General features: G+C 44.5%; 1 protein-coding gene across 1 annotated transcript in view; it reads left to right on the plus strand.

The window, feature by feature from the left end:
- The window catches only part of Suv3 (Suv3 helicase), a 47,305-nt gene extending 30,422 nt beyond the window's left edge, over positions 1-16,883 (plus strand). The window contains exons 11-14 of the mRNA XM_065449768.2: positions 1,371-1,550; positions 6,620-6,768; positions 10,408-10,547; positions 15,954-16,883. Coding sequence (XP_065305840.1) covers positions 1,371-1,550; positions 6,620-6,768; positions 10,408-10,547; positions 15,954-16,117 — 633 coding nt within the window. The 3' untranslated portion in view covers positions 16,118-16,883. The remainder of the gene's footprint in view (positions 1-1,370; positions 1,551-6,619; positions 6,769-10,407; positions 10,548-15,953) is intronic.
- The last annotated feature ends 439 nt before the right edge of the window (positions 16,884-17,322 follow it).

The raw sequence follows: 17,322 nt of genomic DNA on the forward strand, positions 1-17,322 counted from the left end.
AGCTAGCTCTTGCGTTGAAATTGGCGTTCGTTGCTCCTTGTACTTCCCAAATCAAACAGTGTAAAATGGGCACATTGGTCAACTTGGCTACATCATTTTCAATTGACAGCAGCAGTGAAGGCACAGGAGCTTCACTCGAGTTGTCAAATTTCTGCTCTGATGTTTATGGTGCTTTAATAATGCCTCTGACACATTGGCACACGCTCAGGAGGGGGTGTTGTTTTAATTATTATGATCAAATAATATCATGTGCAGCTTTTTGCTGTCTCACAGTGGGTTACCTTTATCCATTAGCAATGCGAGGCCATATGTGCAGTCGACTCCCATTAATTCTGCACTTGCAAGATTTGGTTGAATTGTCTAGAAGTTAGAAATAGTAAGTGGTGACAAAATGAACAAATTAAGATAATTTTCATTATTTGAATTGGCCTGTAATGTTTCCTTGGTTCTTTGCTTTTGAAGTGCAACTTAACCAGCATGAGGAAAAAAGCACTGACATGTGCTGCCTCAGTATGACATGGCAATAAACAAATGGGAACAGATGGCTTTACAGGCTGAAGAAGTGCCTGCCACTGAATATTGAAATGAAACAGCTTCATGCCTAGAGAATCAGTGGCGCCGTCTGCTGAATTTCTTGTGTTTTCAAACTTCTGGTAACTACAATTGGGATCATTGTAAGTGAGTTCATTTATAACAACCACAATTCACAGGATTTACGATTTTTCGACCCTGCCTATTGAAACTGCGTCCAGATATAATGAACACTTTCAAAAGTGCTGTACTGTTACAACGAACACTTCAAACCCAGGTACTGTAAAAGGAGGGTGCACACGAAGTTCCGAATCACAGAAGCACCACTTGAATGTAAACTTGCAGTTAGATGTGGGAAAGTGCTGGGAACAAAATGAAGCTATGGAAAATCCTATTTTCAGGCCAGAGTGGTATTGAGTCATAACTGCCGATGCCAGCTACAATGTGATTAATCTTTGTTCCTTTTGAAGGGCAAGTCTACATGTACCGGACTATTGATACGACCATTTTTCGCGGAACTATCGAGTTTGTTATAGTAAATTCCTTCGACTGTACTGCGCACATGATGGGGTACTAGGGGGGGTTGGTGGGTCGAATTAGGCAAAGCAGAATGCTTTGGTTCTTTCAAACAAGCTCTGTTTCTGTCCGATATAAAAATAATCTAATATAAGGGGTTTCGGTGGCACACATGCATGCATAGGCACACTCAGAAGTGGCCAAAACATTTCACATAAACACACATGAATACTGTGTACTGCGTATGGTATGTGATGCTATCTGTGTTCCTTGGTTTGTGGTGCAGCTTGATTTTGATCTCTGTTTCCATTTGTCTTCTTTAGGACATTTTTGTCAGCCTTTGCAAAGTTGATTCGTCGTCCTACTTCATGTGTAATTTGGAGGGCTTCAAGTTTCTGGCTGACATGATCCAGCATGTGCCCCTGCCACTGCGGGCACGATATGTATTCTGCTGCTCACCCATCAACCAGAAAATGCCATTTGTGTGCAGCATGTTCCTCAAGGTAGTGATCTTTTATAATTGCATGTTCTTTTCCATCTTTTTAGCCAGCTTATGAGCCCAGACCATATTTGTTTGGTTGCTCAAAATAGATTTAGTTACAGCCAGTAAATTACCTGAACCCTAAGTACTGGGTGTTTCCAATATCAAGATGTACAGAACCAGTAGTTCTATGTCACAGATGTTCCATTGCAAAATTTTCTACTGTTGCAGTGAGCCACAAAATGTGGAGCCTGAAAGCAGAGGATTTTGCCATATGTATGCCAAAGAGTATAAAATTTCAGAACTGCAGTATAACACAGCAACATTTCGTTATATTAAGTGTACAGTCGAGCTCACATATAACGCCCCACTTAAAGGGACTGATAACTGGCCAGAATGTGTTGTGAGACGTTGATGCAAATGAAATGACCAGGATTTATAGTGATATAATTCAGCACGCTGTTCGAGATTCAAGTAGGAAATATAATTTTAAATTGGCAATGAAAGTAAGAAAAAGCAGTAAGTGGCGAGGCCTGGCGGTGAATCTTGATACTTCAAAATTTAGTAAAGAGATTACTGTACGTAAGTCGACTGTCATTAAGCACAGTATAATTATATTGCTCATAATTGCAGTTAGTATATCATTAGACATTTGCGCTTTGTTCTATGCATATTACGAAGTAAAGAAAGTCCACGGTGACGAGCGGCGCTCGCGTCACCCCACATGCATGGCTGCGCATATGCTTTTGTACGCATGCGAGTATAGCACGAGTCTGCAAGTACGTACCCATAGTTTTATGATCTCCCTGTGATACAAGATGCCATTGACGAGTTGTGTCGTAAATGGGTGCGTTTTTTACCTTCGCGTTGGCGCCTCTCACAATGTACCGACATCGAGCTCTCCGCCGATCGTCGGCAGATTGTCGGCGTCAGTACAGTGTGACACAGGCGCTGATATGAAGGAATAAACGCTGTCGCCTACAGTCGGCACACCAAAATCGGTGTCAGGCCGGCCTAGTGGGAGTGAGCATTTACAAATCGGCATTCTCAAGGCACACTGCTTGTGGCGGGGACGGTGGTCTGTCGTGCAAGTCGGATTCGTCGCTTTCACCGCCACTTTCGTCCATCGAAGCATGACGTTCGGGTGCTACTTCGTAAGGATCTAAATTCTGAGCACGTATGCGAGCTAAAGTCTTTTGTTCCAGCTCACTCAGGTCTTTAGAGACGACATCGAAAATCAGAAGCACACGCTTGGCTACAGCAACACGAACCACGTATCATGTGTAAAAGCGTCATTTCGTTTTCGATGCGCTTGGTTTCATTTTGACTACGTAGTCAAATACAGAAGTAGTTAGACAGGAAACCATAAAAACACGTAGCTATTATCGCAGAAATACTTTAACACTTTGGAAAACATAAATCACAGGAACATCGACTTGATCAACGAAATAATACATAAACAAAGTAATACTTTCTCACACCTACGGCCGCACTTGTCGTCTGCCTCCCACTAGTGCCAGCTTATAATTGCTATCCCGCTCACCTATCATAGTTTTCAGCACAATTCCAGTGAACGACTTCATCCCCACTGCAGATTGAAAAATTCTGTTAAAAGATGTTCCACGGTATTTTCCTCATTACCACTTCATGATTAGATGCTCTGGCCGGTAAGCTTTCCATTGCACTAAAAAAAGTGGGTACCATAAAAATTGGTTGTCAGTCCCTTTAAGACGAACTTTTGCTTAAAACGTACTAGAGCCGGGTGACTGTAAAAATACATGTATACATTATTTTGATGGCATAAAATCGCACGTATAACGAATGTCTTTGAGCCCTGCTGATCGGTTACAGCGAATGGACGGCATAAACCTGCCGCCGTGATGCAAAATAACGACGACCTCTGTCCACATTAGGCGTGCATGGTCCGTTTTTCCAAGCCTCCTCACAGGCAAACTATCTGTTTCGTGCCCCGCTACCCTCTTCCTGCCATCACGTGCTGCCCACGAGTGTCGGTGTGTGGCTTCCAAGGTCGCCCTCCCGGCCGTCTTCGCAACTCCGCCCCCCTCTCCTCATTCTTTCTTGCAACTCCCTTGCTGTCTTGGCAAGCACGCTATGATGGCAGTTCAGAAGTTTTGTTTTCTGGCCGTTACCGCAAAGCAGGCCTCTTCACACTAGTCTCCATGCTTCCTCACTTCCATGCTTCGTTCTAGTCGGGCTTGAGTTGCAATTCAGGATGGCGAATGGAATACTATGCCTGCAGCAGTCACGAAGCGAAAAGCGCTGAACATGGCAATGAAGCGAGCAATCTTGAAGGAAGTGTCTCAAGGTGCTAAAAACTGCGAGTTGGTGAAGTACAACGTGTCTAAATCAACCATCACGACAATTCTAAAGAACAAGGAAAAGATCGCCAGCTCTGCTGCCGACTCGACGAACAGAAAGTGCCTGCGGAAAGCCACCTATGCGGATGTAGAGGACGTGCTGCTTAAAGCTACACGGAGCAGGGCGTGTATAACACAGACAAACCTGCAATATTTTGTCAGATGCTGCCGGACAAGCCACATGCCATGAAAGGCGACTCAGGTGGCTGGTGGCAAGCACTGTAAAGTGCGCTTTACAGTACTTCTGTGCATTAATATGGATGGCAGCGACCGGCACGTGCCCCTTTGTAATCGGAAAATCAAAGAAGCTGCATTGCTTTCGGAGCGTTGTACCTGTGTGCTGCAGGCACAATAGTAAGGCATGGATGACGCGCAATTTATTCGCAGAGTGGCCGGACGAGTTTGATCACGACATGCAAAGGCAAGGAAGGCGCTTGCTGCTCATGCTCGACAACTGCTCAGTGCATAACCTGTGAACTTCTCTGACAGCAGTTACTCTGCTTTTCCTGCCACCCAATACTACTTCGATAGCACAGCTGGTTAATTTGGGCATAATATGCGCATTTAAGGCATCGTATAGGCGCCGCATTGTGGAGCACTTGCTCATCACTGTTGACTGCCCAGTTGCGAACTTGCCACTTCGGGTTTCACGGTATTCAGCCGTTGAGATGGTGAAGGTGGCCTGGGCGGAGGTGACGGCCGCTTGTGTGTGGAACTGCTTCCGCAAGGCTGGTTTCGTCAACACAGTACCTGATGCCGAGCCTGATGCTTCTGAAGATTATCGGTCCGGCAGCAATTTGTGGCAGCACGTCGTTGACTCCGACATGGGGGGCTACAACACTGGTTGGGATGACTTCATTTCTGCTGATGAATACGCTGATATTGCGGAACCATGCACAGACGAGGGCGTCGCTTACGAAGTGCGGGCGGAGAGTGGCGCGGAAGGAATCTTATGATGATGAAACTTCGGAGCCAGCACCCATAAGCGTGCCTGTAGCAATGGGCTACATAGAGAACCTCAGGCAACTTGTCTATGCCAAGGGCCTCTGAAGAGCACACTTCTGCTATAAATAAACTGGAGACCACCCTCATCAGATCTGCACTGCCAAAAAAGATGAGCATCATGAACTTCTTTGTAAATAAGTAAATCTTGTGTTTCGACTTGCCACTTTTTTTTTTTTTAAGCTGTCGTCCACTTACTACGAACTTCGGGGTATAATTAATGGACACCGCGTAACGCTCGAATTCATTATAAGTGGGCTCGACTGTATCAACCATTTGCAATAAATTGAACTTTTGGACTACTGTGAGACTGCTATCAAATTTTGTAGCTATAAATGTGGAAGGACTGCCCAAAAAGCAATAGAACAAAAAGTGTTAGGCGTAACCTTAAGAAACAGGGAGACAGTGTTGTGGATTAGAGAGCAAACACAGGTAGGCAGTATTCTAATTAACATTAAAGGGCCCCTAAGCAGCCTCTAACATTTTTTTATGCATTTAAAACTAATGTACACACCACATAAAGCATGCCATGACTATGATCCTTGGAGAATGCGGCAGTGCTACGTGTCATGGGAATGCTACAAATAAAAAAAACAATCCTGTGCTTCTCTCCTGGCCTTTCCGGTGCCTCTCAGTGCTTAGTGATGTCAACAGGGTGTTCCAGGTGACGTTGCTAGTTGTTGATTAGTCGGTCATCAAGGAGTGACAGTGCCAACATGATGAGGTCCGGCTGTGAGTTCTGAAAATGGAGGGGGCTCGCCCATCATACGCTACCATACCTTTTGTGAAGCTTCCATTCAGTCAGTTTCATGCAGAAGGCGATTAAGGGTGGACAGTGAAACCTTTCTAATGGTATGTTCACATCACCCATAGCTTTTGCTGCACTGTGTGGAGTTGGTGAGTGTATGCAGCAAGGGATAGAGGGCGTGAGTATGGAGGGTAGCTATGGAGAGCGAGAAACAGCTGTGGCCACCTGCTCTTTCATCAAACGCCTGTAACTTTGCTACTACTGCACCATTACAAAAAATAATTGTGGCTAATATTTTCATAGTAGAATAGTACATGTCAGCCACTATTACAAATTTTTAAGCTCAGGGTTGTTTAGAGGCCCTTTAAGAGGGAAAAATATGGGTCTGGGCAGGCAGGGGCAGAGAACTGGGGGCAGGCATGGGGCATGTAATGCATGGGGCAGATAACTGGTGATGTATTAGAGTTACAGAATGGGTGTCAAGAGAAGCGCATTTGAAAACTACAAAGAACTAGCTGGTTTGATATAATTAGGAACTATGCAGGCATAAGATGGGTTCAGCTGACGCAAAACAAGTGATGAGAAATCGTTAGAAGAGGCTTTCATTCTGCAGTGGACATGAATAGTTTGATGATGATGACTCTACAACTGCCTGTTTAATACTATACATCACTTTGAGGAAGAGGGCAGAATGCTTAGTATAGAGCCCCAAGCTGACTGACGTGCATTATTGGCTTTTAATGCCATAGCTATTACTTTATGGTGCCCTGACATCACTCTTTTGCTTGAAAACCATGCTACACTTGGAACACATGTCAAGCTAGGTGCATCTGGGAACTGTTACTGTTTTCATTGTCATGAAGTCTTCTCCTTCCTTGAAGCTTGGTATTGAAGTCCAGTATTGTATTTAAAGACAAAGAATGCCATGGTAAAACTGACACTTGCCCCTCTGATTGGTTACAGTTTGCACGGCAGTACAGCCGCAATGAACAACTAACATATCAGTGGTTAGGGCGCAACATTGGTTGGCCCTTGGCCGTCCCGAAGTCAATCATGGATTTGGTTCACCTGGAAGCTGTTTTTGATGTGTTGGACCTTTACCTCTGGCTCAGGTGGGTGTGCACAGCCTAGACACATGCCATTGCTTGCTTCATCAGTATACCACATTGGTGTACTCTTGAAGTGTTAATGTTCTAGCGCAGATGTAGGCATGACAACAAATACATACTCAGGGCTGATTTCAGCTGTCTGTGATTTCAGGCAGGTTTTTAAACGTGCAGAGGGCTTGAGTAAAAACAAATTCAAATATGAAGATGGCAGTCTAGAAACTGCATTTAATTTTTGCTGATTCAGACACTAGGGACATTTGTGCATGCCTCACTAGCTCTCGTGATGCAGGCTGCCTAATTCAAGTTAGGAATGCAAAGGAAGGGTAAGCACACTGGTGTGAACCTGTGGATTACGTGTAGTGACCTGCGGTGGTAGCAGTGGCTATCATTATTTTGTACCACTGATCACCCACGTGATTGCATAATAACACGGCAGTGCCCAGGCCAGCCCTTTTGATTCAAATTCATACTTTCTACTTGGTCTCAGTCATGATAGCAAGACATAAATGGTAAAATCAGCTATTGCTTAGCTTCAAATAATGCTGAGGATAAAGTATGAGCGTTTTGTCACTGTTTGTGAAATAAGCTCTTTGGCTTGGCATTGTTAGATCTAAGGCATGAATGAGCCTTGGAAGTGTATTACAGTGAAATCTCATTACTATGAACACCACATTATCGAACACTTCAGTTAATTGACTTTTCAGAAATCTCCTACTGACTGTTAATAGTTTCAATGTAAAAATCTTTCAGTACTGCAAACTTTAGAATAACAATCATGATTCAGTTTTTGTGTCCCATGTTAACCATGCTTCAGTACTACCCACTCATATTCCAAAATCTGAGGATTCTTAGATTTCCGTGTGTCCTGAATGGCAGTCAGAACAGTAGGCTGGTTTATGACAAAGCATGGGTTTGAAAAACCCAAGACGGGGCTGGGGAAATAAATGCCGAGGAAGGGGCCTTTTCTTTTTTTTCTGTTGTGGAGCCAACGATGTATCAGGTTTTGCAAGTGCATGCTTTGCACTTGCAGGCAAGTGTCACCTAGCAACAGAGGCGTGCTTCTTTCTGTGGCCATACCAGCTATGCATAGTGGAGAAATATAACCTTCATGCTTGCAGGGATGCCATGTGGTCGAACTTTCGGAACAGTGTTGTTTGCACGGGATTGCACTTCAGTAGCTCAGTGCCCGTCTTGAGCGAGATAGTTGCAGTGTCCATGGCAAGAAATGTGAAAAACAAATAAACAGAAAGAAACGTTATGCTTTTAGGTGACATAGAGCTTCATTATTGGTGGTTTTCTTCTCGTCAGCATCTCTTTTGCGCACGCCACTCTATAAAAGGTGCTGCGGTGGTGCATGGTAGCAGAATCTATGAAAAATAGCAACAGCGCAGGCAAAGAGCCAACAGCAACATTTTTGTGGATAGCTCATACGGTGACAGATGATAAAGTGATGGGTCAATGGGTGAAATGGTTAATTTTGGGGCTTTCACTATAACGATCTTTCAGAATAATGAACAATTTGCAGCGGTCCTCTGAAGTTCGTTATATCGAGATTTCACTGTATTTCTGATTATCAGATTGTGTCACATCATTTAGCACTTGTCATATGTTGGCGATATGTAATGCGCCAAGACTCTAATTCTTCACTACATCACTAATTTACTTATCCACTGAAGCGCAGTAGGCAATGACAGTAGGCTAAAACATTTATCATATTGCATATTTCTTTGGTTCCGCTGAGAGGCAGTGCATGTGCTATGAGCCCAATGTATCACGGTAACACACTGCATACCATGCAAAGCTAAAACTCTCTATTTCAACAGTGTGTGACATTATGGTGGCTAGCAACGCATCATACCTTGACCTTTGGTTTGGGTTTGCCTGAAGTGCAGCCCGTAGCAGCGAGAAATTTTGTTTAAAATAAATGTTCCATAGTTTTTGTAGTTTGAATCTGAAGTTTTCCCCATTCAAATAGGTGCAACTTTGCTGGTGCCAACTGAGCAGTTCGAATTATCCATCAGTTCAAATTATCTGTCAGTTCAAAAAAGATTTTGGATTACTGGGATGTCACTGTAATTATATTTTTGTGTGCCTTTGTTGTCTTGTTGCAACCACATGAAACCAGTGGATAATGAAGCCCAGGAAAGCATAGGGGAAATTAGCTGTTCTTTTAATTGAAATGTACAAAGAATAAGACATGGAAATGAAAGTGGATGAACCGAAAATTTTTCAATAACAACATATCAGCGAGCCTGGAAACGAGTTCTACATGGCTCATTCTGCTTACAATTTTTGTGTGTGCGTGCACCACATATTGTGGGGCATCAGAGCAAGAGGACTAAAAATAGTAGGCCAAACTCATAGTGGTATTAAAGCAACCACCTGTGCATCTGCGCAGGAAGTAAAAAATGCAAGATAAGTAACTGGAGAACTAATGTGCGCATTAAAATGGAGATGAGAGCTCTGTACAATGCCTTAAGAAGACATTGAAGAAGCTTTTTTTTTTCTTTTCAAAACTCTAAAGGGAGTTTTGAGGCTAGGCTGGTTGCGTGAGAAAAAAATGGTATAAGCCAAAGTTGACATGACAATGTTGATTCAGTCAGCTCTCATTACAACGGACCCTGATAATCTGACAGAAAACGTCCGTTTTACCTGAAGTCTGTAATATCTGGAACGCCTCACTTCCGAAACTTTCGTCGGGATGTCTAACAACTTTATTGCAAAGAGTGAGTGACGATCATCCAAAGTAAAAAACAAACAACAAAAGAAGCCGTTTCGCCCAAAATGCGAAGCATCGATTATGATAACAAATGAAGCAAGATAAGTGCGGCGGCAGCAGCGAGTGAATTGACCTTCATGCTGTCTCTCGCTTCAACGCGAACTACACGTTGAAAGCGCAGTGCATACGAAGCTAATGGCACTGGGCGCACTTTGCCCACATCGCAGATCGCGTTCCTCAAGCGCGAAAGAAGACGGCTCGTTTCTGCCCCCCTTTCCTCCCTCGCGTGCATGATATTGAGCAGCGATCGTCGGCTGACCCTCGCAAGACTTGTTAGCCTGTGTCGAACCAGCAAAAGTCCATTTTACACGTCGGTTTTGACAAAAATTTCCGCCAATTTCGTCTGCTGCAGCTGATAGTCTGTTGTAGTGGGGTCCGTTAAAAGCGAACTTCATTGCAATAAAAAAATAGGTAGAACAAACTTAGGCTGAAGTATGGTCCGTTATATCTGAAAGTCTGTTGTACGCATGTCCATTGTAATGAGCGTAGACTGTACTTGCTGCTGCATACAAGCCAGGGTAGCTACAAGGCATATACTAGAATAGTGTGTAATGCCTTTCAGCCCCAGATAGATTAGCCAGGCACAGAGACCTAAGAAGCATTCAGGTTTAAAAGCAGAGGAAATTAATATTGAATAGGTAGAGATAAGTAAGACAGAGCTGGCAGATTAGTGAAAGTTTATGAACTATAAATATATTAATGTGTGAAAGAAAATGTCGGTCAATTTTTTCTTTGGGGCAAAATGGTACCTATCATCTACCTGTCAGTGTCTGTACTTATTTTAACTTCATCTGCTGAGTATGGTCAGTCTTCTTTTTTTCTTTTTTTCGCTATGTGCTTACACAATGTGTCTTTGGTTGCAGCTACCGCTTCCCAGACCTATTTCCGGATGCTGAGGCTGTACGTGCCATGCAGCAGGAATTAGACCTAATCATTCAAAAGGGTGTGCTCAATATCACACAGCTGCTACGTGCTGGCATGGAAAGTGCTGCTGAGGAAACCGGTACGTTGCAGCTTGCTACTGTTAAATTGGCATGCTTCCATTGCAGTGCCATAGGCTGTGATTTCTACCGTAGTTGCATGAATATACAGTCGCTGACTGATTTTTCAAATGTCACAGGGACCAAAAAATTGTCTGAAAAATCTAAGTCCGAAAAAAACTGTTAACCTAAAAAAAAATTTATTAGGCTTAGAGCCAGCTTGAAAAATCTTTAATAATACCCTGCAACTTAATACGCTTGCAGGCGATCAGATTTGCTTGGATTTGCGCAAGAGTGGCGTCTCCCTATACAGTTTGACAAAAGCATCACCATGTTCAAAAAACGAGCCACGTTTCTTTGCCTCACTTGGCTCTTGCGAAGGCAAGCAAGGTAGTGCTGATCAAGCAAATGCGAAGCTGCACGAACACTCACAAAGATGTTACGTCTCCGAGAAATGCCTGCTCTGTAGACGCACCACGTGCAAAATGGCAACCAAAACTTAAAAAGAAAAATGGAACTCGCATTAAGTGATTATGACGGTAGTGCTGACCAAAAGAAGTATGAAACAAGAAAAAGTGCCGTCTCCTGGAGCGTTTTGTCAGCCAAGGAAGAGTGGGCATGGCCTCCGAGAGTGGAGGATGTTACGAACTCTGTTGAAAGTGTGCGCCTCCCTATCTTGGAGGCTATAGAGGGACCACGAAAGTCAAGCCAGCGGAAAATCCAACATGGCGACCCCCAAATTAGCTAGCTTGGCTAGGAACGAGCAAGATAGTCTGGAAAATCAAACTTTGGAGCCTAAATTTGTCTTAAAATGGTCATGAAAATGGGTGTCCATGCCAAAAGGTAATGGAATGCAAAACTATTGAAAAGAAAAAACAAAAAGAAAAATTTGAGCCACTGCACCCTCTCCGCCGTCCCAATGATAGAAACTGTTTGCGAGCCTTCTCCGCATTGCCAGCCTACGTGCCTCTCGCCCTTTGCTGTTCCACCCCTCCGAACATGAATAGACCCCGCCAACTGCACTGCTCCTTTATTTGCTGGCCCCTCATTTTATGCAGCTCTGCCAACAGATTAAGTCACTTGTGCTCGTCTTTGTTGGTTGTGCCAAAGTCGTTCCTTGCCACGTCATTTCTCCGCCTCGTTTGGCTCGCCACCGAAACGAAAGATGGCTGATTCACCCGCTGATCATTGGCAATGCATGATGTTGCCGGGGAACAGAAAGCACACTGCTATAGACTTGGAAATAAAGGGCAGTATCGTGAAGGTCTACAGAGATGGTAAAAAAGTGTGTGACTTGGTGGAGAAGTACGTACTATCGCAACGGATAGTGTTGACAATCAGCCACTTGGCAGAGAAGTTCAACAAAGAAAACAGCTTGATATACAATGGGTGCAAATGCTTTTGACAAGGTGCCTATAAGGAGGTGGAAGAGGCCCTTTATAGGTGGTTTCTCAGCACCTGTGCCATGAACTTGCCCATCACCGGGCCAATTCTGGCCTCAAAGGCGAAGCAGTTTGCCCTATTCATCAATAATGTTGACTTCCAGCCAGGTGACGACTGGGTACAGTGCTTCAGAGAGAAGCACGGCATTGTTTACAAAGCCACCACAGGCAACACAGATTCGCTTGACATGGAGGCAAAGCAGAAGTAGGTGGAGGAAATGCTGCCCCGGCTGCCCCGCATCCTTGACAACTGCATTGGCACCGACGTACATAATGGCGACAAAATAGGACTTCATCCAAGATGCATGCACTCAAAGGGAACACATATAAGTTTGGCGAAAACAGCAAGCTGCACTTCACTTGGTTTTTGTGCGCCAACATGGATGAGAGCGACAAGTGCCCCGCATTTGTCATTGGGAAATAAAAAAATCCCCACTGCTTCCGTGGTGCTGCCAGGATACCGGTACAGTACAGTCACAACAGCAAGGCATGGATGACACAAGAACTTTCTTGTGAGTGGCTCTTGGAGTTCAGTCAATGTATCAAGCAATCTAAACAGAAGGCGATGCTCATCGTAGATAATTGTAGTGCCCACTACTCCATGCCTAAGCTCTCAAGTGTGAAAGTTCTTTATAGCAAAGCTGTCTATGGCTAGGATCTGGCGGATCTCATCCGCGCATAGACCAACAGTTTCTCAAATGTGGGTCAATCCTGAAGATAGTGCAATACCGGATTGACTTGCAGCAAAGGTGAAGCAGGCATTAAGCACTCCCCATAGGTGGACCGATGTCGAAGATAGGGCAATACCAGGGTGACCCACGGCAGAGGTGAAGCAGGAGTTAAGCACTCCCCATACGTGGGCCGATCCCAAAGATAGTGCAATACTGGGCCGACCTGCGATGAAGGTGAAGCACGCATAAAGCACTCCTCATACATGGGCCCATCCCAAAGATAGTGCAGTACCGGCCAACCTGCGATGCAGGTGAAGTAGGCTTTAAGCACTCCCCATATGTGGGCCGATGCTGGAAATGGTGCAATACCAGGCCGACCCGAGCGGAGGTGCAGTTTGCCATTAAAGGGCCCCTGAAACGGTTCGGTCAAATATTGTAGATGCGTAGGGTACAGCTAAAGTTAATCATTCACACCACAATTTGTGTAAAGCGTTTCATATCAAGCGCGTTACGGACGATTACAAGTTACCCTCCTCCATAGCCATGCATTTTCTCCTCAACTCGTTTGCCGAGTGATCAGGGCTAAGCTTCGCCTTCACTGGCTCTGCGTCGTGATAGCACGTCGTACCGTCTACTTCCAGTTCTCTAGGAGCGAGTGTGCAAAGCCACTCCAACCTCTCCGCCAGCTGCTTGGCAGTCGACCCCAAGCGAGATCTATCGAAGCAGCGTGTGTTGCGAGCATTCTGTCACAGCGCCAAACATGTCTTGTATTCCGGTAACCATAGGCAAGCTGGGCATTTCAATGGAACAGTAGAGGCATAAACTCAAACTATGAAGGAACTTCAGCGTAGATGTATGTGAGTGGCCTGATTGGTCTACACGGTCTCGCCACCTGGTGGCACAGAGCTTAACCAGCCAAACAAAGAGCTAATATTGCTCTAACCAAGTTTAAAACATTTTAAACATTTACAAAAACAATGTGTTATCGATTGCAATCCTGTGAAATATTTACACCAGCAGCAAAGAAGAATACATTTCGTTACGACTACTGCGTTTGGTTGAGGACTGTGCCACCACTGCACCGTGCAGACCATTGATGGTTGTGCTTCTGCTCATCTCGTGAAACGGCACGGTCAAACGACCAGGCCCTGTCCCTTTGCCGGACTCGTGAAACACTATTGTGGTAGTAGTCCTCCGGTGTAAAGTGATGGCCGCAAACACGCAAATCCCAGCGCTGATCGGATAGCAACAGTCCAATGCGCTGGAGCCACTCCACTTCTCTGCTGCCTTGCAGAGGGACACGACGTCGCAGCTTGACATATTGCCAGTTGCTATGTTTGCAGCCCACAATGCAACAAAGGCGAATCATGGTGCTTGTGAAAAAACTGAGACCAACACTGACCGCAGAGCTCTCATTAAAATGAAGCACGTTGTAACACAAGCAGACGACACTTGCTGTGTGCCAGAAGTGGTTAAGTGTAATGAGAAATTGATCTTGTGCATTCTCTTTCTGTTACTTTCTTTTTATAGAAACAAATTAACTCACATTCCAACTATCATGAACAACATTTGTTCCCCATAAAGTTGGAAAAATTATCGATGATGTGCCCTGGGCAGCCAATCGGATAGCTCGCCCTACTGACGTCAATTGGGTGAATGACGTCAAGTGGGTAGGGGCAGCTGAAAATTCAGCCGAGTAGTGTGCTGCGATCGGCAGCGATGTGCAATTTTAAAACCTTATAATAAATTCCATGCTTTACGTGGAGCACTTAGATGCACCAATTAATGATCAAAAGGGCCTGCTCTAACGACTCAGTGCGTTTGTAGAAAATCGTCAAAATCGTTTCAGTGTCCATTTTTAGGGGCCCACATACACAGCTTCGCGGGTCATCCTTCTTCACTGAGTGCAAGGGCACTGAGCTTTTTCCTACTGCCGAACACAACAGCAGGCTTGCAGCTCATGGACACTGGCATGATTGCCTATTTTAAATTCATGTATCGTCACTACGTTCACATTATTTGAGGAGTTGATTAATGTAGACTAATTATTTACTTAGGCAGAATGCAAAAGATAATCTGAGTATCTCCAAGCGACGGCAAACAACATTAACTTGATTCTGTCCAGCTACAGGGCATTTGCATATTTTTAATGTTTGGCTAAAGTTACGTGGGGCACCCTGTGTGTTACAAATAGCAGGGTGCCTAGTACAGATCCTTGGGAGATACCTGATGTTACGGGAAGAGGATCAAAAGTACTGTTATTGATTAAGAAAGTGTTCAATCCATGATAAAACTACAGGTTGCAAATTTAACTGTGAGAATTCTTGAATGGCACCTTGAAGTCCAACAGAATACATCACTGACAAAGGCAACAGCTGATGTGATAACCTGAATGGCAGCAACTGAATGACTGCAAGAATCCAGAGCTCTGGCATAGTGTATACAAATAATGTCTGAAAAATTAAGCTTGACACCAAGCAGTGGCCAAAACATTAGTCACTATTATTGTACATTGACTTTATGTGCGAAGCACTTGATGGTGCTGTGAAGCTTGAATTGAGCAGGACGAAAAAAAATTATGTGGATCTCGTGGCACTGTGAGAATCGATGTAACCGAATCTTTGTAAGCTGTTTGCTTTGATTGACTTTAATTAATGATGATCTTGGCAGTGATTGTGTAATTTCTTCAGCATTTAGTCCAATATGAGAGTGGTGAGTTAATATTAAACGTTACTTTGTGAGCACCACTGCTGTTTGTCTGTGTAGTCTGGGTGTCCTCGATGCTGAGTGCATGCTTTGGAGCCATTTTTGTGGCGTGTGCTTACGTGCCTTTTCTGCATACGTGGCGAGCATGCTGTTGAGATGCTAGCTCCAAGTGCTCTCTTCAGGCTGTGTACGATTGAATGTTTACACTATAACAGCCCAGCATGCCACCTCCACAGCGCAGCACCTGTATTTTTTGTCGCATAAGAAAACAAGCACAGCACGTGCCATACACACTAACTGTGAAACGCTGCCATGGCGGTGTGAGCAAGACCACAGCGGCAGCAGCAGTGACTGGAATGTTGGGAGAAGAGGCAAAAAAAGCTTCGCTTTAAAATATGGTGTCCAACAAATTAGTTAGTTTCTGTAAAAGGACAGACTGCATGGGAAGTGTCTAGACCTGAGCTTTATTCCTGACTTGTTGAGTTCATGATAGGTGCTTGCCAGATATAGCTTCCATTGAACTATGCTATTATATGTCATGTCTATTTCCACTTTGTGCTTGAATGCACACAAAAAATCCTGATGATAAATGAAATTGTGGTGCTTTCAGATCATGACGAAGGGGCCCCCTCAGCCCACGCACCCAAGCTACAGGGCAAGCTTGCTGACCGTTTGCTTGCTCAAGGCCTCCTCACCAAACAGCAACTTTTAGAACTCCAGCGTGAGTGGCAGCGGGGCAGCCCAAAGGATCGCCGCAACAAGAAGCCAAAATGACATGCACAGACACAACTAGTACATAGTGCCCCAGGTTTTACAGAAGCCGTCTGTATTCAACATGGTCATTGTGTCTGTAGGGTTTGTTGCATAAATGTGGGAACTGTGCCAAAGTTTCCAGTCCAGGAAGGCAAAAAACAAACAAGTTGAACAAGAGCCATGCTCATGTGTACAGGCAGGACCATATTTAGCGGAAAGAAGTGAGGACGTGGCTTGAGCTCTGTGTCATGCCAGATGCTGGTGCCACATACGTGGATGGTAGTCAGTGTATTGCATAGTCATGAAGTGTGACATGGTGTGGCATCCGATGCATCTAAAAAATTGTGTGCAGTGTGCGATGTTGACATTTGCTCACTGGCAACAAATAAGCGCCTCTGCTCTTGGCACACACAAATTTTTCTACTCACCAAGCCACACATTGGCCGGCACAGTAGAAGAAATTGTGCTGAAGGCAGCTCCCACTGTGCTCTTTACTGTCAGTTACGTCTGTCTTGGCACACAGCAAGAGTCAAGCACTCACATTTTCCCACAATGTTTGTCTCCCCTGTACTATCCATTTGGCACTTGCTGTGTTGTCAGATTTGCTGCATTGGAACAGTACTGCGAGGTTCTTTCATGGTGTTAGCACTTGTTAGCTAGAATGACCCAGAGTTCTGTTCCCTGCAGCTTTAATGCGAGTTTCTTCCAAGCGCTGGCCTTTCAGTGCTGACGAAGTTCTGTGTGGAAGTGTCATTAAAAGTGCTACCCACATGAATTGCCAGTGCAATCTTGCATAAGTGTTCATTGCGTTTAGGAGCGGCTCTATCCACTTTTGGCAGTTGTGTCAGATAGAGCCTGGTTCAGTATTACATTGTCAAGTGCATATGTGGAGTTCTGGCAGAACAGACAACATTGTGATACCTGTCTAAAAAGCGTTCACGTGTCAAAGGCAATGCTATTCTTACTGCCACCGTATTCACCCGAATCTAACGTTCACCTTTACTCTCAGAAAATGGATCCGAAAATTGCCTGTGTGTTACAATTGGATATAAAACCAAAACTGTGTTCGCAGCATTGGCAACAGTCTACCATCAGAGCCATCAGACGCAGCATCATCGCTGTCGCAAAATAGCGGCAAAGCACTTTTTCATGAAGATTGCTGTGGTTGTGCGGATTCATTTTGTGCTCAACTACAATTTGGAGTGGTATTCTCGGTCAATCACTTT

The sequence above is a fragment of the Dermacentor albipictus genome, chromosome 1 (assembly GCF_038994185.2).
Source record: "Dermacentor albipictus isolate Rhodes 1998 colony chromosome 1, USDA_Dalb.pri_finalv2, whole genome shotgun sequence".
NCBI classification, from domain to species: Eukaryota; Metazoa; Arthropoda; class Arachnida; order Ixodida; family Ixodidae; genus Dermacentor; species Dermacentor albipictus.